This window comes from Parasteatoda tepidariorum, chromosome 6 (assembly GCF_982258835.1).
Source record: "Parasteatoda tepidariorum strain Cologne lab strain chromosome 6, Ptep-v5.0, whole genome shotgun sequence".
NCBI lineage: Eukaryota > Metazoa > Arthropoda > Arachnida > Araneae > Theridiidae > Parasteatoda > Parasteatoda tepidariorum.
This window is the reverse complement of record NC_141760.1, coordinates 63,872,941-63,898,449: the sequence shown is the minus strand read 5'-3', so window position 1 is coordinate 63,898,449 and position 25,509 is coordinate 63,872,941. Positions and strand designations below refer to the sequence as shown.

General features: G+C 29.6%; 1 protein-coding gene across 4 annotated transcripts in view; it reads right to left on the bottom strand.

The window, feature by feature from the left end:
* LOC107454007 (QRFP-like peptide receptor) overlaps positions 1 to 25,509 on the bottom strand; it is a 129,191-nt gene that overhangs the window by 5,393 nt on the left and 98,289 nt on the right. For 3 of the 4 annotated variants that reach the window (XM_016071047.4, XM_071178542.2, XM_016071046.4), the window contains 4 exons: positions 22,280 to 22,537; positions 17,730 to 17,828; positions 14,702 to 14,782; positions 7,446 to 7,608 (listed from right to left, as the gene is read on the bottom strand). In XM_016071047.4, the coding sequence (XP_015926533.1) occupies positions 7,446 to 7,608; positions 14,702 to 14,782; positions 17,730 to 17,828; positions 22,280 to 22,537 (601 nt within the window). The remainder of the gene's footprint in view (positions 1 to 7,445; positions 7,609 to 14,701; positions 14,783 to 17,729; positions 17,829 to 22,279; positions 22,538 to 25,509) is intronic. The other variant, XM_016071048.4, reaches the window with a different exon arrangement.

Here is a 25,509-nt window from a genome sequence, read left to right as displayed (position 1 = left end):
AAACATATCTGTCTTTGCTTTTTTTCTCTCCTTTCAAACTAAACAAAGGACCATATTTGTTCTGAAATCTAAAAGTAATTTGATATATCTTGTTGCGATCATGTTATTCGTTTCTTTCATTTTAGGTAGGTAAAATCATCCGTAACTTTACTCTGTCAAAATTTATTCGGAAAAAATGGTTGAATAGGAATTTATTTAATTGTTATTCTACCATATTCAAACAAAGCAGTCAAGTAACCATAAATAGGTGCTATTCAAACCGATAACTGTGAGAAAAACCATTTATTAATTGCTTTCAACTAATACGATAAAGCAACCAGAATTTTATTTATAAGTCAACATGAATTTTATTCATAAATTCACCAACTAATCCCACTTAATGAAGTCACCTAGTTCCTTGCAGCTGTGTTCAGATTATAGTCGAGACGGTTAATCCGTCTGACTCAAAATGGGGATTTGAACTACAAAATGGGGATTGAATTCCCATAGTTGACACCATATTAAATCCTCCATTCTATTCACCACTTGAAGAGTTCCCAGTGTCCTGCACTATTCAATGCATATTACCCCATAAAAAGTCCAGCTCCAATTTCCAGTTACATTCTTTTTTACGGTTTTAAAACCATGCTAGTTATACATTGTTAAAAAACCGTGTAAATTTGTATTTATGGTTTTATACTCATACTTGGATGAACATGCTTCTTCTTCTTCAGCACGACAGTCTCTTACAGGCCTTGGCTGCCTCAACCACACGTAGCCTCCAACGCTTCCTGTCCATGGCGACTTTTTTCCAGTTGTTTATCTTTAATACTTTTAGATCTTTAGCAGTGTCATCCAGCCATCTAGTTGGAGGTCTTCCTCTAGCCCGAGATCCCGAAGGATTTTTTAAGGTGTCGATTCGGACTGCATTATTTTCTGGACCTCTCCAGATATGGCCAAGCCATCCTAATCTATTGCTTCGGATGACCTGCACTATCTGTGGCTGTCCATAGAGTCTACATAATTCAAAGTTGTATCTGATTCGCCAACAGCCTCATTCCTGTACTGGGCCGAAAATATTTCTAAGGATTTTCCTTTCAAAAACATCAAGAGTACGCTGAGTGTCTGCGTTTAGTGTCCATGTTTCACTTGCATAGAGCAGTACAGGTAGAATAAGAGTCTTTTAAATTTTAATTTTAGGATGGACAGACTGCTACCGGTTATTTTACCATATATTTACAGTGAAATTTTTAATAGATTAACAGTAAAACGAAAAAAAAAACTCATTGAATGAATAAGAAATTAACCCAACATGAATTTTATGCTAATTAAATTTAAAAAAAAACATTATATGTATTTCTGAAGCTTAATAGACCACAGATAAGTAGATCACAGATAACTTTTTCTTCTAATGATCGCATTAAGTCTCTAAATACATGTTTCATTAATTATGTATTATACATGATAATTCCATTAATAATTATTCTATTAAAGATTATTTTATAATTTAATTATCAATGTAAATATAATTTTAAAAATTAAAAAAATTTCATATTTATGTTTAATTTTGCCTTCAGTAAAACTTTTTGATTTGTTAGCATCTTTATTCTTTTTTAATATAACTGGAAAAAATTATATTATTTTTAAAAGTCAACTGGGATATAGTTTCCTTTTCACCCGAAATTTTCAACTCTACAAGATGCGGGAAAAGCAATTTTGCCATGAATTAGATCGCAGAAAGCTTTTAGCCAACAATCAGAGCAGTTCTCTAAGTTAACAGCCCGTGTGTAAATAGGATCATTATCTGCCATTCTATGTTTTTCTTGAACAGGAAATGAAAAGCTGAAATTGAGCTGACAAAAGTAGTTTGTTATAAGAAAATTTACTTTGCTTTGAGATAAAGACGTGAGAAGCGATTTCAAAAGAGCTTACAGTTTCACGAAATGTATTTTCTTTTTCCTTAAATCGTGATATTAAATTATGAATAACTTTTTTTTAAAAATTTAAAATAATACAAAATTAGAAACAAAAATATGTATCTTATCCATGTGAAATTTCACATAATAATTAGACGTTTATATTCTTCAATAGTAACTGCTTATTTACTATTATTATTATCCTATGATTATTAAATTTAAGCTTGATATGAAATGGGGAATTTATATTAAAGCTCAAACTAATAATTATTCAATAATAAGGGACGGAAAAAGATATCAATGTTCTATCCTCACTTAAGGCTTAATTTTAGCACCATATATATTGGTATATCCAAACTTAAAAGCAGTTCTAGTTATTTTTAGTAATTACATTTAAACAAGAAATATTTTTATTGAATATAGATAGCAACTAAAATGTAGAATATAGATAGCAATATTGAATATAGATTAGAACTAAAATAGCTTTTCCTGGGTATTGCATTTCAAATTCATTTATATTCTGTGGAAGAAAGAAAGATAGATCTGCATTTTAACAGGATAATTTCAGATATATGGTATAACGAAGTAAAAATCATCTACAAAACTACTAAGTAAAAATACATAAACTGAACGTTATTTTGTAAAAGTATTTTCTTTCTATAACATTCAATCATTTGAGGTTTATCGATTTAGTGAAGAAAGTTGTTTCTGAAATATATCTAAATGGAAAAATATGACATTTTCCTCCTCTTCATGAGAATTTTATTTTCAAAAGCTATGCTATAACGCTATTTTTAAAAGCTATTTTTAAATACTTGAATTAAAGGGTGTTGGTAGGGCATATAACTATAATGCTAAAACTTACCTTTTCTCGGCATCTAAATAAAATATTGCTTCAGTTTTTTTTCACAGAATATCTACATATACACGTTTACAGTGCGATAACTGCTAATACATATCTTCGCAAGAATTTTCCTCAAAAAATTATGAACTGGTAACTTTTATTTTTTTTAAAAAGTTTCATCATTTTTGAGCAAAAATCTTTCTTAACTCAAAACTTATTCCTGTTTACGCTAAAACATTATCAAAGAATACAACTGATACAATCTCAAATACCTCTAAAGATTTTCAAAGCGATCATATTACGAAAGGTAAATAGAAAAAAGTCAGTTTTTGATTTTTGATATCAACTCCTTAAATGAGCTAAAAACGTGATCTTCTCTCTTTCTTATTCATGAAATTATGACTTTCAATGTAAGAGGTACATATGTATATTGGAAAAATATGAGCAATTCGAGTGCAACAAGTTAAATTGAGTCTGTTTAAAACATCAGCATGTTTGCATCTGTGGAGAACCAGAAACGGAAAGACAAGAGGTCTTGTTAGGTGAAAATCGCTTAACATTAAAACAAATTCTTTAAATGATTTTTTCACAAAAATCAGTTTTTTTTTAAATATCATGTGGGTAAGCTCTTTATTTATTTATTTTTCTTGTTGGAAAACACCAGTTGAAAGGATCTTCTTATGTCACATAAATGCTCAGTTGGGAGAATTGTTTATATAAAATTCTAAAAGCTAATTTCTTATATTCTCGTGTTTGATTTCATGCTCTTTATGATTCTGAATTGCATAAGTCTATCATGAATTTAGTTCACGTTCATCTTGATTCCATAAGAGATGTCAGTAAAAATATAATAACAATTTTTGTAACCTTTTGTAAGTTTTTATCGCAGTTTTATAAATTTTTCAAAGAAACTTTATATTGGTTCTATTAGGAGAAATAAAGTAACTCGTAAGAATATTTGATAGTTACTAACTAAGCTTTATACTAACAAACTCACTATCACTTATTAAATTGAATGCACCTATTGCTTCTTCTTCAATTTTTAAGAGACAACTAAGTAATTATATAAATTATATATCAATATTTTTCTAGGCTAAAACACGTACTTCTTTACACTACATGTGATGCACCAAAGAATTTGGTATAAATCTTTTCCAAAAAAATTAACCCTCTTAAGTAAAAATTATCATCTAACATATTCGAAACGTACAAATCATTTATTAATCAGTAAATGTTTCGTATTAAAGGATGAACAGTAAATGATACAAACTCATCATTTAGCGATCATTTTATCATCATTTTTAGATTCGATGTAGTTTAATTTGGATAAAATGAGCTTACTTCAGATCAATTTTTCTTGGGATATTTATATCTCTGATGATCAAGGATTTAAGAAAAGTTTAAACGGTCTAGTTGACATAAATATGTATTTTGTATAATCTGATGAACCGATCAATAATAGTGTGAACAACGATTGTTAAATTAAACCTATTCCATATACTGTTATCTCTTACTGAATTCATGCAGAAATTTGCATATATTTAACCCTTCGACGCAGATGAGACACTGGTGTCCCCTTTATATATTTTTTTCTGACGCTATAATTACAAGAAAAATGATATTTTGATATTTTTTTAAGTATAAAAAATAGTCTAATAGTTATTAAAAAAATCTATTAGATTATTGGTATTACATTTGTACGAAAATATGAAATCCAAAAAAAAAAGTTTTAAAAATTTGCTTTAAGTAGATAAAAAAATTATCAATTATTGATTTTCTAAATGATGGACATTTCAAGGAGGAATAACTCTGTTTTTTAGATCAAAATAACTGAAAATTCGAAAAATTATTGTTTGGAAGTAAGCTGTTTTATTTTATTTTCAAGGCAAAAAATGACGCTGGTGTTTAATGCTGAAGTTGATAACCATTAATTATTAAAATGCAAAATATTACATTTTCACTCATTTCGACCTAAATTTTTACAAAATAACTGAAAATTTGCTTATTAAAAATTCTGCGTCAAAGAGTAAATGAAAGAACGTAAACAGTGAAAAATATTTCTATAGTTGATTCTATTAGCTATAAAACTAGGTATTTTGCACAGAGAATTCCCGTTGCACGTTAATACTTTTATCTTTTCACTTATATATTTTACTCATGCATTAAAAAATATATATTACTTTTGCAATACATCAAATAAATTTTTTGGCAAATATTTTATTAGAAGAAAGTCAAGGGTTTAAAAATATAATCAACACTTTGCTTACAATTTATAAATATGTAACAGAGTAAGAAATACATATCAGAATTATCAGAGTAAGCAACAAATAGTTTAAATGCTAAACAAAATGGCAATTACATTCTATAAAGCTAATAAATCACTTTAAACATTGTCTAAGACTTGATTTATGTAGGAAAAAAAACATAAAAACTACTCATTTACGAAGACGTTTAAAGGAAAAAATGCAATCTGTAAACAACAAACTACATTTTAATCAAATGCAAGATGAAGATTTAGTTGGTCGCCTTAGAAACCAATAAGTAAGATATTGAAATCTTTTGTGAAGTTGGAAATCTCTTCTTTCAAGATTGCTCATTTATCTGGCATGTCGTTGATTGAATTTCAATGGAAACCCGACCAATAAAGTGCTTACTTATAATTATTCTTCAGTTATCAATAAAGTGCGAGTAGCGTTCAATACTTCAGATGAACATTTAAAACATCCATACATAAACTAATCTTATTTGTTTGAGATGGTACTTTTGCAAAAAACCAATATTGATCCCAAATCCATTATTTATATTATTCAGAACTGAATGTGGGTAGAATATTTATTCTTCATCGTGTATTCACCACCAAATCATATATACTAATCCAAACAAAACAGTTAATAAAATATTAAAGTTAATTGTTTAATGGAATACAAGAGCTATTTATTTAGTTTAATATTTAAACTGATTATAGTTAATATAATATTTAAATTATTTACTTAAAAGCGCAATAAGGCTAAACTTTTAAAAATAATTTCGTCTCGTTATTACTATTAAATTGATCGTGATAGCATTGCTGGTAATCTGCGTTTATAGTGTTAGATACTATTTTGCTTAACTAAAATATTAATTTTAATGCTATACGATCAATAAAAACAGCTTATAAATGCATTGAGGTAAAAAGTAGGAACACGATACCGAATGGTACATTTTTTTAAAATTTTATTTCTTACAACCGTCGCTGAACTGCCGACCCAATTTTTGAGTCTGCGGTAACTAATGTTCAACTCTGTAGCCTTGTAATTTTGAACCCAATCCAGAAGACAAGAGAACTTCTGGATCAAATATTGGGAGAAATTTGCTTCATGGAGGACTTTTTTCATGGAACTAGCCCGCATTTACGTGACATGGAGAGGAAGACCACGAAAGCCTCCCACTGTTAGCCTGGCGGAAAAGGGACTCTAATCTATGATCCGTCTACCAATGAGGATATTTCACGTCAGCACTGTGGTTAATGCTAGCCGGTTGCGGATTCTTATCAACCAGCCATTTCTGTGATTCGAAACCGGTTCACCTCATTTGAAGGCTAGCGCTCTATCCCCTGAGCCATCGCTGCTCTGAATGGAATGTTAAGTATAACGCAATATGAATAACTATTTTTTATTAACTAACTAACTTTAACAGTAACGGGATTACACATTAGCATACATATTATTAAACTAAATATGAGCATGATTATATGATATTCAATAATATATTCATGGCATTTATTAAGTGATAAAAATAATAATTTAATAAATAAGGGTAGTATTGTAACTTACAACAACTATAACTTGGGACAAATATAACTAATAAATAATTTCAAAAAACCTAATAGCAACATGATCATTATTTTCATTTTCAATTATAGGAGTAAGCAATGGATAGCCTCAATTATCGTCTGAAGATTGAAATAAATTTGTGGTAAGTGAAAGAAAATTGTAGACTTTATTTTTTTTTTAATTTTTTCTTCATCTTTGGACTATCAATATATAAGAGTATTAAGTTTAGTTTTAATTGGCTACGGAAAAAAATATTTTTAATCTTTCAGTTATGAAAAAAAATAATAGTAGTTTTATGCTAGGAATGAAGGTAAAAATTTGTTTTTTCGTTAACCAATTTTGATAAGATAATGATATTTTTAACACAAATTTCATTTGTTTCGTAAGCCTTGTGGAGATGTGGTACCTTAGAATCATGTTGCATTTTTGAGACATGTTCTATGGTACAACAAATGCATAATTCTTAATAACTTTGCTATCTTCTGTTACGGAAGAACATATTCTAATGTGTTGCAATCTTTTAATAGCGGGGAAGATTATATTCCATAAGTTATTTAAAATTCATTATTGTAATATTAGCTATTATTTTTAATGTATTACGGATCAACAGGTATGTTCTATGACAGCTACAATGATTATTCTTTTGCTGGTAGAATAAACTTCACCAATGCAATTAATCGGCAAATAAATAAATTAGATATTAAATTAAAAATATGATGGAGAAAATGGAGATTTTTATTATAATTTTTTTTAACTAATCAGTTTTTTTATAGATATAAAAAAAATATATGAATGATGTATTCAATCATAAACTTAAGTTCGCAAATTAGTTATTAGGGCAATATATACCTGGAATAAAAGAAAACTGTTTAGAAACTTTGTAAAAAATCTTACGAGGTCTGTTAAATCCATTTCTTCGAAATCCACATTTTAGAACAAGACAAAAACCATCTCTAAATGTCTTGTTGAAACCACCATAAATTATAGGATTAATAAAACTATTTGCGTAAGCAAAGAAGTATGCGAGCCATTTAAAATTTTCCAACCACTCTGGCTCCTAAAAGGAAACAAAAAGTAGAATATAAATTAGTAAAATATCCTGCTAAAGTAAAAATATTTATATGATAGACAACTGATTATAACTGCTCCAAGAAATATATATCACGACACCACTGAAGATAAGATCACGTGGCAGAGCAGACAGTGGCGTGAAGTCTCAGTGGCCTCACACGTGAAGATCTGAGCCCCAAACAATAATCTTCGCTTCAATCGGTATTATATGTTAGATATGTCCGCTAATATTGGTGTAAAGTGAATATTAGATTCTAGTTATTTAGGAATGTAGTTTGAAATTTATTACATAATTATTTATTAAAAACTAATTTAATATCAGTTAGAGATGATAGATGTGCCTATCCATCACACGCAAAAATTAGGGATTCATTACTGAATCTACATTTTCACAAAAAACATTTTTTAGAAATAATTTTTCAATTGAAAAAAATTATCCTTTTCCTATTTGTTTTATTTTTTACAAGGAGAAAAAAATCGGTGAAAATTACCTCAATGTATGCTAATCACATTTCTAGTGAAAAAATAAGAACATAATTCTGGTATTAAAAACTAAAATTTAGGGTATTTAAACCATTCATTTAGTAATGTTTTCGTTAATATGGTAACGTTTCACGGAAAATTTCTGTTTTCAAAATTATTGTTCGTATCATCCACATTTAGTAAGAAATACAAAACTGACAAGTAATTCCAACCTAATGAATATTTTCCGTGCCATTGTTCTATGTTTTTATGATAAAATTGCCAAATTGTATCCCATTTAATGGCTAAATTTTATCACAGATTGTAAAATCATACTTTACTGCTAATTTTACCAATGCACTTCGGTAAAATTTAATGAAATTTTTGATATATGAGCTCTATGAAAAATATTCTGGCTCTATGAGAAATATTGAATTTCTCATAGAGCCAGAAACACGGTGAATTTTCCCATAATATGTTAGGTTAAACCATCCTTTTTTTAAGGTAAACAGCATTTCAAGGTTAACAACATTTAATTTTCCTTCTAGCACCCATTAAGCTCTGGTGCTCGTTATTGTTTATAGCAAATGGTTTATAAGTAAATGTGATATTTTGAAGTATATCATTACTCATTTTTAAAATTTAAATACAAATAAGTTCAACCGATAAATATCATTATGGTATGTATGACAAACATCATTATGGCATTATAGTAAAAAAATAGATTTTTTTAAATAGTGGACAATTTAAGTATCCATATTCAAAATAAATAGGTTTTACGAATATAATCTACTAAACATAATTTTTAGAATTTTGATGTATTGAGAAATGCAATGAAAACATAAGTATAAAATGTTTTTGACGCAATGAGACCAGTAAGTTAATTAAAAAATTTTAACACACAAAAAATTTATCGCGCAAACCAAATAACACTTTTATTTATTTTAAAACTAATTTTGATGAAAGACGTTGAGAACCATTGATTAATGCATCATTGGAACATCTGTTCCAGAAAGGTTTACACGTCTTGGAGTGATTTATTGAAAATGCCTGCTGGCTATAAATAATTCTATTTATGGTAGTATTAAATAGGCGAAAGTTAATTGTAGGGGGACCAGCCTTGTAAACTGAAGGATATCATAACATTTCAGTGTTGAAAATCGATTCTATATAATGTTTGGAGTATAGACTATCGGGCATATTGTCTACTAGACGTAAAAGTTTGTGAGCCAATAATTTCATGATGCACTTAATAAAAAGAATGTTTTATGAGTATTGATTTTCTTAAATTTAGTTACTAAGAAAATAGGATTTTTTCTTTTATCAGTTTGTCTCAATAAAACAAATGAGCTAAGAATAATAAGAGTAATTTTTGCGAGCTTTTCATAAATAGGCAACGTTTGAAAAGAAATACGTTGTAATAAAAAGAAATGAGTTTTCGTTAAGAACGATTCCTTTTTTCATTTGCGTATAAATAAGAAAAGTAAATTTCACTTTTCAAATGCAATTTATCTATTACTATTCTGAAAAGCACTTTCGACAAAACTTTAGAAGCAAATAGTATTAGTTTTTATATTCTCAGTAAGTAAGTGCAATTGAACAAGCACTTTTTTTCTAAGATTATGTTTTTTTCGTCGGAATCGGAATGACGATGATTAGTTGTATCAGAAACCATTTTGAGATTATTTAAAGCAAAATGACATTAGAAATATATATATATATATATATATATATATATATATATATATATATATATATATATATATATATATATATATATATATATCACCGGTTCATTTTGTTGAGCATGGCTGATCACGTATGAACCTGCTATCAATTCATGTACAGTGAGCAAAAAATAAAAGAGCGGACCAACCTGAATAAGTTTTGATCTAATGATCGGATCTTCAGATGATTTCAATTTTGTCTTGGCAGCTTCCACTGAATCAGATCTAGGCATCCTGGTTGCTAAAGCTATAAATGATTTTAACATATGGGCAGCGGATAATAGACTGAATCTTTAAACTGGTAAAACCACCTATTTACTATTAAATTCAAACTGGTGAATGACCCATCAGTACATCTCAATGAGCAAAATTCTAAAAGATCTAAAGTAGTCAGGTTCGCAGACCTCATTTTTGATGAGAAACTTATCTGGACTTTGATCATCTGAGCATTCAGGCTGACAAAGTTGCCAGACAATTTCAGGCTATACAAGGAATAATTGGAGCAGCATTAAGAATAAATAAATTTCTAAGACGAATAATTTACAAAGCCTGCACTGAAAGAGTGATTGCCCATGCAGCTGCAGTCTGGTGTGTTAATCCCAAAAATACACCAGAAACAATCTAGATATCTTTCAGAGAAAAACTCTGCCGAATATTTCTGGTGACTATCTTATATCCTTCACAAATACCTGCCAGGTCATTATGTCAATACCTCCACTACACAACACCCTTCAGCGGGAGGTAATTAGAATCAACCCCATCCGAAATAAAAATTTCTCTTCAATAAGGATACCACTTGTTTCTTATCCGCACAAATTGACAAAAAATCAAATTAAATGACATCCACTCTTCGAATTTTAACTTAAAGACAAATAATTTTATATTCATTAAACAAATCCGATTAACAAGAATGATTAACATATTGATCCCCAAGAAAGATGATGGAACAAGAGCTGCAATTGTACAATATGAAGATGGCATAATCACATCGACCACACAATTGAATCTTAATTTCCACCTCACAGTATTCCAGGCGGGAGCAATACCATTAAAGAAGTCGTCACTCAAGCTACAAAACAACGAATCACAAACCAAACTATAATCTAGTCAGACAGCCTATCAACAATTATAGACTTAAGAATTATGGCACCACTCACCAGATTATACAGGACATCCGAAATCTACTTAAAAAACTAATTGCCTGCAAATCTTATGGATTCGAGCACATAATAACAAAGATGGGAACGAACAAGCAGATAACTTAGCTAAAGAGGCAATTAATAAGGGTCAATTTATCAACATCAGAATCACAAACCGAATTTGGGAATATTAATCAGAGAAAATTCAACAAATGCCTCATTCAAACCAGAGGATTGGAATAGGCAGCAAATCTTCTGCTTTACAGAGTGTGGCCCCTTTAAAGCGTATAAAGCGTAACGCTTCTGCTTGGCTACCGACAATACACGTACATGTGAAGCAGTAGGCACAGTGTGACACTATGCAATACAATATCCGTTTACCACATCCTACTATTTTGAACAACCAAAGCTAGAATTCATCATAACCTGGAAGAGATCTATCTATAAGGATCTTAAGTTGAAACAGAGGACAACCAGCCTGATTAATTTTCTAGAAAAATACGAGGAATTCGAGAAATTTTTCTAGAAAAATACGAAATTAAGCAATGGTAAGCCCCAACTAACACTAAACTTGACCAATTGGCCCTGGGTACTTTCTAATCAAAATGCCCTAACTAATAGAAAAATCTTTTTTTTTTATTAATTTTTGTGTTTTTTTTAATTTTGTATTTTTTTCTTTTTGTTTTTTGTTGCTATTTGCTATTTTTCTCTCTTTTTTCTATCTGTCTTGTCTTCCAACATTAACCATTTACCGATAAATGCCTCTTTAGGGTCATAGGCGTAGGGTTAAGTGTTGGTGTGTGTGACTGGATCTTCACGCTCTAGGACTTAGTCTTGTGGTGCACCGTGCTTCTCGCCAGATGGCGATGCAAGAAACTTTCCTTGTGTATCATTCCTTTCGCCAGACGGCGATAGAAGAAACTTACAAACTTTTTGTATTCTGCAACTGGCAACACAAGACTGAACTCTTCTCATAACTTGCAACAGCTGGCCAGTCAACTCAGTCCATTTTATTCTTCCGTGCAGTGTGGACGTACTCTGCAATATTCCGCAGCACCTTGCTGCTTTTCGCTGATTCATCAATGTCGAACTTACTCTACTCGACTATCTTTAATAATTTTATTTTTATCCTAGAATCATGTAGCCTTTTTTTAACTAACTTAATCTTTACTTTATTTATTATTGTTTTTATAATAAACTGCGATGTTAAATTTAAATGTTAACTTTCTTTTTTGTTTAATAATTGAGTTAGCTTAGCACCACAGTCTTAAGGATTTGAAAGGGTGACCTCATATATGCCAATTAATTAGTGAAGACGATATTTTAAGTTACAAATATAGACACAGCAACGTACTTCTCAGAAGACAGATTTTTTTCCAACGGATTCAGATTTCTAACCCCCAAAATATAGAAGTAGCCTCAATCTGAGAAACTTGGTCCCAATAGTTCGATCACGTGAGCTGTCCAAAGTTTAGACCCCTCAAAATTAATTTCGCTTTTTGAATATTTCAAGAACAATTTTAGCGAATTTGAATGGTTTTTTGCACTCAATTAAAAAATTTGCTTATCCAAAAATTAATCCATGCGAAATATAACTTTTTGTAAATATTTATTATGTTTTATTACTCTGTTTGATAATAGTTGAGAATATTTTGATTTGTAAGGTATACAATTTTTCATTATCCTTTTAAAGAACGTAATTTTGAATGGCAAAATACAAATTTGAACAAAATCGGTGCGTATAGTTTCTGAGAAATCATATTTTGAAAATACAACTATTTCAAAATTAATTTTCTCAGAAGTTTTCGACTGATTTTACTATGCATTTTGTAGTTTAAAATTATATTCTTTAAAATTATGCAAAAAATTTAATTTTTAACAATTCAATTTCTTTTTAACTTTTATTAGATAAAATAATAAATATTTACTAGAAGTTATTCTTTTCAAAGAATTGTCTTCGGATAAACGAATTTTATAATTCAGTGTAAAAATTTCTAAATTTGCTGAAAAGGTACTCGAGATCTGACAAAATACGCAAAAAGTAAAATTAACCTTAAGGGGTCCAAACATTGAACAGCTGTCCTGTTCAAACTTTTAGGACCATGCTTCCCTGATTGCAGCTCCTTCCTGTATTTTAGGGGTCAGGAATCCGAATTCATCGAAAAAAAGAAAGTTCGTTTTTGTGTCTGATTTTGTAACCTAATATATAATATGCTCTTACTAATTAGCATATTTGAGGTCATTCCCTCGAACCTTGAAGATTAAATCCTAGAAAAAGTCACAGATGTAATATGAAGATCCGATCATTATATCAAAAGTTATTATTGTGATCAATTGTTTCATTTTTTTGCACTGTATTTCGCTTAATACGTCTAAACAAAAGTACTCATTTGAGTTATATTTGTCCAATACTGCACTAACTGTGGATATTTGCATACATAGATAATGTGTATAGCTGCTTTAACTTTGTAATTAACTGCGCTCGAATGAATACCACAATCATAGAAATTAACAAAATTCTGTAGAAAAAAAACCGTAAACTGTGATAGATATTGTTGATTATGTGGTAAGTTCACAAATCTCCAATGACTATATTGTTGTGCTATTACACAAGTTTAGACAAAGCACCAACTTCTTCAAGTAAATAATCTATTAACTTTATGCAAATACGTTTTAAAATAATTTAAATAAACAGTTTAAATAGGTAACATTTCAAAATATATCACGTACCATACTTTTATAAAGTATTTTTCGAAACAGTTTAATAACTGATTATATTAAGACACTTAACTTAGTATCTGGAATATTAAAACAGTATTGGTTTGCATGGAATCAGTGCAAATTATATTGCAATTGTGAGAAACTATAGAGGCTAAATTTATGCGACGAAAATAACTGTTAGTTTAAGTTAATGTTTCGAAATGTTAGTAGAAAATCTGCTTTAAAGAGTTAGTGGTGATTCTGCGTTAGTAAGTTATTTGTCAAGTTTATTGTTATTAGTTTCATTGCTTTGAAATCTCTCTTTTCCTCATTTAAAAGAATATAATTATAGATAAAATCTCTTATAAACATGTAATTTTCCTCCCATGATTGTGGCTGAAATTTTATTACCTTTAGCTGTAACTCACATAGCACAAAACATTCACCTATGTTTCGAAAAGTTGTATGAATAATATTAAGACTTTTTTAAAAATATATTTGACTCTACTTAGACCTTTCACTAACTTCAACAGTGATTATTCCAGAACGAAAAATTTTAATGCTTTTTCGAAGTAAAATAAAATTTTAGTATTTCTTAAACGTTTTTTAAACACTAGTAATTAAATATTTTTTAGTTACTTTTTAATATTTGTATAATTTCATAGATACTTTTTTAATAATTACATTTGAAGCGAGGGAGATTAAAAAAAATAAACTTTTCAGAGTTGCATCTGATAAGATGCTAATAATAATAGTTTTTGATATATTTGTAGAAATTAATTCGCACTGGCGCTACACTAAAAAGTCGCACCACCTTAAAATTTAACAATAAACAGTTTAAATCTTTCATTGTTTCCATCATCGCAAAAATAAGTTTTAGAAACATAAATGCAAGGTTCTAATTACCGTAAGAACAAAGCACTCAGTTCGATATTATAAGAAGTAAATAAAAATTTATCAGAAACTTTTCAAGAAGAAAGAAGTTTCCTAAGTAGTTTTTCTGAGACATAGATGAGATGTTTTATGCTATGTGGGAATCAAAATACTCTACCTTATTAAAACTTATATGCTTCTCATTTTCTTCCACTGGGACTGAGATTGCAAAGTAGTTATTCATGTAATGTATGAAAGCCTAAAGGATGCAAAGAATTTATTCATGTAACTTAAGAATTCTTGAAGAATGCAAAAGTAAAGTTATATACAGATCTGGAGATATTTTCTTCTCCAAGCTTAACTACTTAATGTATAAAGCTGCTACAATTTATTTCGTTTCATTAAAGAAGTAAAAATAATTTTGTACTTGAAATAAAGTTTTCTAGAAAATTGATGAACATATAGAGAAATAGGTAAGATTTAAGTATATATGGGATCTGATTTTATTAATGTCTTCATTAACAAAACTATTTATGCTAACACATATTCTTTAACTTACTTAATATTCGAAAAGTAATCATTATTTCTATTTCTTGTTACCTTTATTTAGTGTTCACGAAGCATTTAGTAAACTTAAATTATCTAACAGAATATATTTTTATTGCATTTATGAGGAAAAAAAGTTTTTAACTAGCATCAAACAAAAATGAATGTTTAATAAACATTACGTATAACCCACATTTGCAAAATCGCATAAGTAATAAAAAAGACGTAAATGATAATTAACCAGCCAAGAGTTTATTAAATTTGAAGGAGCAGTATAGAAATTGCTTCTTAAGATACTGATTTGTTGTCTGGGAGAAAGTACCCAGGATTTTTTTATTTTATTGACAGCTAAATGTTCGAAAATTCATTCGATTTTGCTTTGTGCAATACATTACTTGTCATTTAAGTTAATTTGGTTATTCTAAACATATGTAACTGAAATTTGTGTTATCATAAAATTTTTATTATTTGTTTTTAATTTCTTACTGCATTTTTTATCCCATTTTTTATTCATTTCTCATTTCTTTTGCATATTTCTTATTGCTTTTTAAACTGTTTGAATCTCATATCATTTCATGAAAAAAATTATATTTAATAAAATAAATTTAGACAGACTTTTATTTGAATTAAGCTTTTTGTTTGTTTATACTTCACCTTACGTTTTCCTCAACTAATAGTTTTAGAAAAAAAAATGTCAGATTTGCCGAAAATTATATGAGTTTTAAAAAAAATTTAAGTGGGCTAGACCACTAGAAAGTTAGAAAATATAATTTTTCCTATTAAATGTTTTATTTTCTTGTGCATATAAATCAGGTTAATTAACTATACAAAACTTCTTTTTCAATTTTTGAAACAATAACCAAAATTTCTTAGTTTTTATTATATTTTACATAGTTTTTGATGTATATATTTGAAAAGAGGAAAAGAGAGAAATTAGGAAAGAGGAAAGTTCACCACACGGGGGAAGGTAAAGAAAAGAGAAGTTTTAAAGAAGATCAGCTGTTTTCAGAATAGAATATATCCCTAAATATAAAAAAGATGCACATTAAGACACATTTTCAATAAACATTACACAATAAATAGTTATAAAAGTTATTAAAATATGCTTATAATTTAACTTTCCTTCATGAAATTTAAGAACTTTTGTAGAAAAATTGGTTCATCATTGAACTACTCCGTAAAAAATTCCAGATAAAATTACGGTATAAAGTACAGTAAAATCCATTTTTACCGTGGAATATTATTCTGTAATTCTTACATTATTTATATATATTTAATTAGAGTGATACAATGATTTTTCTGTAATCATTACTATAAAAATTATGCTATATTAAATTTTTCGTTACGAAACAAGTTCCTGCATAAATGCATTTTACGGTACAAAGTACTTGCAGATTGAGTGCCTATAATTTTTACTGTAATTTGACCCTAAATTTTTCATAATATTGATATCTTGAATCATATCATCGAGCAAATTTATTGCATTTTTAATAAGGTACTGAAATGAACTGGTGATATTAAAGTATAGTAACGTGTTTTCTAAAAAAATCGATAATATGGTTCGATTACTTAGTTCCATGTTAGGATTTCAGCACATTTAAATACTTTTAAACATTTCTAAGCAATGTTATTTTCTTTTCATTTTAAATTATGAAAGATTTGTTTAATTTAAAGCTCGAAGTTTTTTTAGTATTATTAAGGTAAATAATGAATATTATATGAATGACGAAAAAAATATACATTTTGCGAGAACTCATCTTAAGTGAAGAAGTTATTGCCTACAAAATGTTTTTGAATTGTTTAAATAGTAACAGATATGTTATGAAAAGTGAAAAATAAATAATTAAGCAAAAAGTATCGAATTTTCAACTGTCGTGTAGACCAATTTGAAATATTTTTTTCCATATTTCGACTATTTCTTTTCTGATTTTTTAATAATTCTAATGAATGGAAAAAAGTGCCTTTTTCCAGAGAAAACACGTCTCTTAGATCTGTATTTCGTAGATTAAATTATTGCCTGCGCAAACTAGTTAGCGGAATTTGAGCCTCGAACTATCAATATTATATGTTAAATGAAAATTCAATGATTATTAAAAAAGCTATAAAGATTATTCTGTATTGTATTCTATCTTTTTCCTTTATATGTCAATTGTTGTAAGCTTTTATGAAGAAGTTCATATTTTTAATAACAATAAAATATAAAATATCAGACATTGAGATTGCTCTGACTGACTTCTGCTTTATGTAAAGTCTTTAAAACTCTTTGTCAAATTCGTTTTTTCTCTTTAAACATCTCAGTCCAGAAATTTTAATTTTAGTTGAAAATGTATTCTCCGAATTTAATTTGTGGTTTTAAGATAATAAATGCAATTTCGCATTCTGTACTTGAAATTCTAAGATTTTATAATTCTAATAAATTCCAATACTCTAAATAAATTGTTATATTTTATAATTTTGACTATTCGTATATCATTTTATTTATCTTTAATAGTCCAAAAACGTACTGAATTTCCAAATTACTGGATAGGCTGCTATTCTTGATTTATCATAAGTATTCATGAAAATGTCTAAGGATGCTTAAATTTTCTTTAAGCATATTAAAGGTGACGTAATAATTTTACATGATGTTCCAATTGAGGGTATAGAAATTTTTCGTCTACCTGAAATTGTTCGGGAAATGTTTGAAGTAAGACAAGAGCCTCAAACGGAGTCCAGCACATAATGAAAGCTAGGAGAACCACAAACACCATTTTGATCACCTGAAAAAAGTTTATTTATTGAATCAGTCAAGTAATTTAATCTGAAGTTGCCAATTAAGCATAGTTAAGAAAATCAAACTTTGTACAAGTGCGCTAAAACTCTATTTCAAATCATTATATTTTATTATATTAAAAGTGTACAAAAAACGATAATTCGAAGTAATATCCACATTGCTGTTGCTAGTAAAATTGTGTTACGTTAATTTTGTATTAATCACTGGACATAGAATTAAATTTGATTTTTAGAGCATTGTTGCATTGTTTCAATGAACATTATTTAGAGAAATGTTTTGATCACCTACGTATAATTCATGTGTTCTTAAATGAATCATTTAGGAAAGTCTTTTAGAAAAGAGGAAATATTTTTACTAACCATAATCACCTCAATTTAACTAAAATAACATTGGATCATAAGTTTTGAACAAAATTTACAATAAGATGTAGCGATTGTGTGTGAAGCGACATTTGATTGAGGTATTCAATAAGATTGAAATAACATTGGATTCAAAACTTTGGTTAATCTATTCTAGACCATAAAATGTCCAGAATGTGTGGGACAATCTCTTAAAATTACATACTGTGAAAATTTCCGAATCAAATAACGATATAAAGTACCGGGACTTTGGGCACACCATGCGTAAAATCCATTTTTACCTTAAAATATTATACCATATTTTTAAAGTAATATTTATTTAATTCGAATGACTTATTGATTTTACTGTAATTACTGTAAAAAGTACGGTATATGAGATATTTTGTTTAGGTAAAAATGGATTTTACGGTAAAAAGTACCGGGTCCCTGAGAGCCAGTTCTTTTTACGGTAATTTGTTCCGGAATGTTTCAATGTGTAGTTTCATAGAGGGGGGATTTAAGAAGGGATTCTGTTGTCTGTACTTAATTATAAAATGCAATATGCCTCTAAGCTAGAATAAATGTCATAATCATGTAAATTTTCATTTTGAGTATTTCTTGAAAATTAAAAAAAGAAACAATGCGTGTATTGAAGAAAATAGCGGTATAATTTGAATACTATTTGATAAGCCATTTGTATTATATTTAAATACTTATATTAAGGATGTATAATTATTACAACACATTTAAAAACTAATTTCATGGTAGTTAATTTCAAAAAATATACCTCATTATATTACTGAAATTTTTAAAATTTGTCTGCTTCAGGTTCCAAAGCTTAAATTTGCTATAAATTTTAATCTTTTGTTCTGTTATGATAAAAGTAATTTTATGATCAGAATTTTTTATTTAAATTTATCTTCTAAATATAAATGAAAATGTAATTTCATTTTTATATGCAAAATGACTATAGTTTGCATCTTTTGATAAAAAAGGACATAAAAATATGCAAAGCTCTTTTGTGTTAAGATATCGTAATTACTGAAAATGTAATATGGTATTTCCAAAAAATCCTAATATCAGAACTAAAGAATAACTGAATATATTTAAAATATATATTTGCCGAGAGTAATGACAGATATGCCAGCGAAGTAATACCTCCTTATTTGCAACTAAATATTTTAAAGCACGTAGTGTAAAATATTTCTTTGACACTTCCGTCACAAAAAACAAAATTCCATAGTCCATAGAAAAATGTTACGTATCTTTGGAGTCTGCCACACGTCACGGACAAGCTTCTAATATTATAATGTATTTTTTATATTATAAAATTCTAATACTAATATAATTTATTTTTTAAAATTTATGAAAAACTGGAAATTGTTTTGAAATTTGTTGTCAAATTTAATATGCATATAAATTCTGTTTTCTCTCTCAAGGTGAACTTTAGCCACGATCTTTAGTTTTCCGGGATTCAAATGATGGAAAACTTAAGAGATAATATACAGACAAGTTATCTTCCCAATTTTTTAATGCTAAATTGAATTATACGAAAATCTAGTCGACAGGACTAAGAGCTCATAAGCTATGAGGAATATGTAAGTCTCGCTTCTTCCAGTTGTTGCTGAGTTGTTGTTGCACGTCCCCATTGGCCAGCAGTGTCAGACCAGGTTCATGACGTTATACACCCTCAAAAAATCCAACACCGTCAATGGATCATCTGCTAAATCCTGTTTGGTGAGCCTCAGGCACGCGAGGATGTGGTGAAGCGAAGCCTGGTCTGAAGAACAGTTGGTACAAATTTAAAAGTTCTTGGATCCTTCCGAAAATTTCATTTATTTAAGGTGACCACTTCGAAAGCGCGTAAGAATAGTTTGTTCCTGTCTATTAAAACCTTGGGCCAGGGAGCCTCCAGGTCGAGAACACTGATAGCATGGGTGCTTTGGGGGGGACATTCCAAGTGATCTTGTTTTTGTGTTTTATTTTTGAGAAGATTTCCAAAAAGGTGAGGGGTGCCGACGACACAGAGGCCTCGCAAGTACCAGGTTTAGCCAAAGTGTCCGCAATCTCGTTTCCTTCAAGATCGACGTGAGAAGGAATCCACTGCAGATGAATCTGATGCGAAATGGAAAGACGTTTTAACTTTTTGAGTATTGATGCTCCAACACTATCTCTCACGCTCTGCCAATTGGTCAAGTGCTGTATTGCTCTTCTGCTATCAGACAGAACTCATATCTCGTTTCCCTTCTTCCTTCTGTGGCACAACACTGGCTTTCTGTTAAATTTGATACCAGATGACCCTATTGTCTCTTTGGCTTTGTCTTTACATTTAGTTCTTTTCAATGTTTTGAGATAGCCAATGAGACAGTCTAATCACGAAAGTTAGGACGACTCTCTTATGCGAATGCCAGTTGATTTGGTCACAGATTCTTTTTTAGTGGCTCTAGAGTTGTTAGCTGAGCCATCTATCTGGACAAATTTGGTATTCTTTTCTGTATTTTTACGTTGACTCAGAGAAGAACAAGAGAAAGTTAATTGGACTAATATTTTGTCCATTAACGTCCATTGTATTTACTTATCCATTGTATTTCTGTCCATTGTATTTAAGTCATTTAAGATTTTATTTATAAAAACTGCATTTTTGAACTTATACCTACCTACGTATTTAATATTATTGTAAATAAAGACAATATATTGAATCCTATGTATTGTTTTACACAGAATCAATTAGTTTTGAATCTGCATTGACAGGACCAGTAGTATAGAAGTTATAAGAATTTCAGATATTAAAAATATAATTTAGCATATGCACTGTTTACGCATAAAACCCGCATAACTTCAAAACTATTAGTTTTATAGATTTATATTTGATTTTTATTTGAATTTAACATAAAGAATACATATGAAACAATGCCTGACTTGACTAGATAGCAATTTTTTTTTGTCGTATGCCTGTTTAGGCAGCGCGGGTGCGATTGTTCCTGTTTTTCAGTGGCGCCATTTATGGCCAGGAATTCGACTTCTGCCATGCCATTCACACAACCACAACTCGTTTATAGGGCGGGTCACATTCACACACAAAGGATAAAGGACATAGAACACAGAGAGGGAGAAAGAAACATCCATGCCCTGCCCGGGATTCGAACCCAGGACCTTTCTGATGCAAGGGCAGTTCCATGCCCCCTACACAGGCCGGTCGGCGCTAGATAGCAATGCCAGCCGCATAAGGCCGGCCACACACTGAGGAGCTACGTAAGAAATACAAGGAAGGCAAACTCCCATACTTTTGCATTACAGCCATACATCACCTCTGCGCATCCTAACACAAAAGTATAGGAGTTCGTCACCTGTACGCCTCATTCTTGCCGCTTTCCTCCTGAATGCGCGGCCTGATTAAGGAGGTATAAGTAGGAAAAATGTACTTTTACTGAAACCCATATAACCGTGATAACTTCTAAATTATTAGTCATATTGAGCGGATTTTATTCATATTTAATTTAGCGTAAAAAATATACAGATTTCACAAGTCTATAGAGGAATATCAGAGATGCAGATTAATGATTCCTATACTTATACAAACTTAAATAACTTCTATATTATTACACCCATTGGTTTTGTTTCATATTCATTAGATTCAACGCAGAAAATACTTCGAGAATAATATCTGATTTTTCTAGTTGATGAGTAATCTTCTTCTCCCTTCGATTACGTCAACTATTACTTATACAGCAGCCAGTCTTGTTTACCATCTTCTAACTTACTTTTGACCTATGTCTTCCCTTTATATTCTGTCTCTTTCATGTCATCTTTGATATTGGAACTTTGTTTCAAATGCTAAGAAAACAACACTATATTGTGCTATTAAAAATGTAGCTTTTGACAAAATATCAATCATTCTTCGCCTTTGTATTCGTAGTAAACACTAGACGGCATGGTGGGAAATGTTTTAAAAACAGCATGACAATCAATGTGTTAATAATCAAATAATTATTTTTCTTTTTAAAAGTGATTTCATAAGAATGAATTTAAAAATCAAAGAAATAATTTTTAAAATAAATTTTCAATTAATGTGTTAATTTGATAATGTGATGCAACTTACTTTTTTTCGAGCTCTATATTGTACATTAATGTTCTGAGTGTTGCGTTCCCCCGGAACTTCAGATATCCACAACTTCCAGAGTATCAACGAATATGCTGTTATCATAAGAAATACCGGCAAAAAATACAAGGTTATGCTCACAGTTAAATAATAAGAAAACTGGTACTTATAATATACTTCACAAGCCCCTGTATCTTTACTGTAGTATGTAGCGAGTGGCCATCTTTCACTGCATCTTGACTCCATAAAGTTTTGGAACTAAAATTATAAAAAATAAGTAAATTAATCTAATTTTGCATATTAAAATCCAATAAAATGTACATTGCGTAAAAATGTAACAAAAATGGAACACTCTGAATAATTTTTGATCTAATGCTTGGTTGTTCATATACTGGGACTCAATCTTAATGGTTCGAGGGCTAGACCTCATATATACTAATTAGTGTAGACGATATCTTAAGTTACAGAGTCATACACAAACGCGTATTTCTCAAAATAAACATATTTTTTGACGGATTCAGATTTTTGATTCAGTTTCAAATATCTTTTCAGATTTCTCTCAAAATATGGAAGGCAGCCGTATTTTTACAAAATACAAAATGCTTGACGCTGCACAAAATATACGTTTATTTTAAATTTTTATTATTTTTTTTAACACTCAACAGGGTATGTAATAGATTTAGGTGGCATAATAACTATTCATATTTTGACAATTCGCTATTATTTAGGAAATGCCATCTAAGTTTAACGAAGTTCACCTTATCGTTCCTCTTTTTGCACTAAACTTTTTTTATTTTTTTTAATGGCGGGCACTTGGAACTATTGTCCTTTGGCCACAGAAAGTGCCAGAACTGCTAACTCTCTTTTCGTTTCCCAGTGGGCACCTGTGGCGAAGCCACGGCTGTGGAGCAGCGTCGACCACGTCACACTACCACAACCCGTTTGTAGGGCGGATCACATTCACACATTCACACACAAAGGAGAAACGACATAGAACACAGATAGAGAGAAAGAAGCATCCATGCCCTGTTCGGGATTCGAACCCAGAACCCTTCTGATGCAAAGACAGTTCCTTGCCCCTACACAGGCCGGTCGGCTAAAAACTCCAATACCCACCTGTGTTAACATCCGTCAATTCAGGCATATACAGGGCGATTTTGTTGGTCTCTCTTTCAGGGACACCATATTAGGTGGGCCAACGTCGCTCCCACAGTGAGGACAGATAGTACAGAGAAAGAAAGAACATCCATGCCTCGCCCGGGTGTCAAACCCAGAACCTTTCTGATGCAAAGACAGTTCCCTGCCCCCTACGCATGCCTGTCGGAGCATTAAACTCTGCTTTAAAATAAATCCTTAATTTTATAAAATTCTTTGTGACTCAAATTAAAGAAGAGAAAAATTTAAAAATCATTGTGACAAAAACATTAAATGTGTAACTTTCTCGAATTAAAAAGAAGTAAAATAATGATAATAATTTTGACGTGGTTAAAAAAAATGTAACACTGCGCAAACTGATTTCAAAAGTAGCGATATTTGAAACTCATCTGAATACTTTTTTCCTCTTTACAAATAGAAGTAAGAAATCTGTAAAATAATTTGAAAAGCTTAAAAACTTCTTTTTTCTTCGTTCACCCCAAGTTTAAAAGATGCCAACAGAATGCGAAGTATCACTAAGGGTCGGAATTCCAAGGGGAGATTCTTTTGATTCTAACTTAATAGAATTCTTAGAATAATTCCTTATTCTTTTCGAAGTTTTTTAAATTTCTTTTGGTACGAAATAGTTTAGTTCCTATAGAGAAAATGGTAGTAGTTAAGATAAACAAATGCTAAATTATTTTGACGTCTTGTAAAATAAAATAACAATCAGATAACATTTCGATATCTTCTTGAAAGGACATGCTTTTGAACTAAAAGATAAAATCTTTAAAATAACTACGATTCTGTTAAGATTAACATCTCCAAGAATTGGATGAAAATATTAATTCCACAATATTAAATTCTTATTCGCGGTTTTCAAGCAATAAATTATATATTTCCATTTTTGTTTAATTATTTTTTATTTATTATTGGTTAATTAACACTAATTAGTTTATTACTAAGAAAAAACATTTTGCACTTTTATAACTGTTTGTTATTCTTTTATTCATGACTTTTTATTTTTAAGTAAGGTCTCATATTTAAATATATCTCTTTCTTGAATGCTTCGGACTCAATCTAGATTTTGATATGTGATTCAGAACGAAATTACTAGGATTTTTAAACCTGATCATTAAATGTATGAACAATGGGTAAAAACAAAAAGAATTACTTGGAATAAATTTTGAACTGCTGATCAGAATTTCCTTGTTGGGAGTCAATCTCATTGGTTCTTGGGTTATATATTGAAGAAGAAAAAAGAATGTGCGTGCCTGTATGTGTAAATCGTGTTAACAGAAATTTAAGCTTGACGTAAGGGCTGCAAGTCTTTCAAACAAGTTGATATTTTAATTTTGAATTTTATTTAATTGTATTTTAGGTTAGTGTTTTTGCACTATAAAACAAGTTAAATCAATTTTATTTAAATCTATGCCAGAAAATATAAGTCGAAATGAAAATAAGAATTTTTAAAAACATTTCATATGTCTTTTTGAACTGAATAATTTTTCAGATGTAACTCCCATTCGAAATTATGAGTCATGACTTACTATTTCTTATTTTTAGAAAAGTGCGTTATGTTCCTTTTTTTGCTGTAAAATGCTTGGATGTAATGTTAACATGAGTTTCAAAATACATGGCTAAAGTAAAACTGTTACATAGCTACCACTCTCAATATTTTCCCTTAAGACTCTTGTCATATATGAAGTTAAAAAGTGGTTGTAAACTAAAAACAAAAATGGTTGTAAGGGAAACAAAACTAAAAACAAAAAGCGCTACAAAAATCTAACGAATTACTACTGAAGTAAGAGAGACTAAAAAAAGTTGAAATGTATTTCTTAGCCAGGGGAATTAGCAAGGAACTGAAAATTTATTAATAAAAACTTCTTGAAATTTTCACAGATATTCAAATTGGATTGGTGTTTTAGTCCAGCCTTTCTCATAAGCAGGTTGTTAGATTTCAGTAAATAAAGTGTTGTATTTCTCTCACTCAAATAATTATTTGCAGCTTCTAATACAAATAATTTTTCTGATAATAATGTACGAATGATTAAGGAAGGCGAATGAAATAATCTGTAAATAATTAAGACACAACA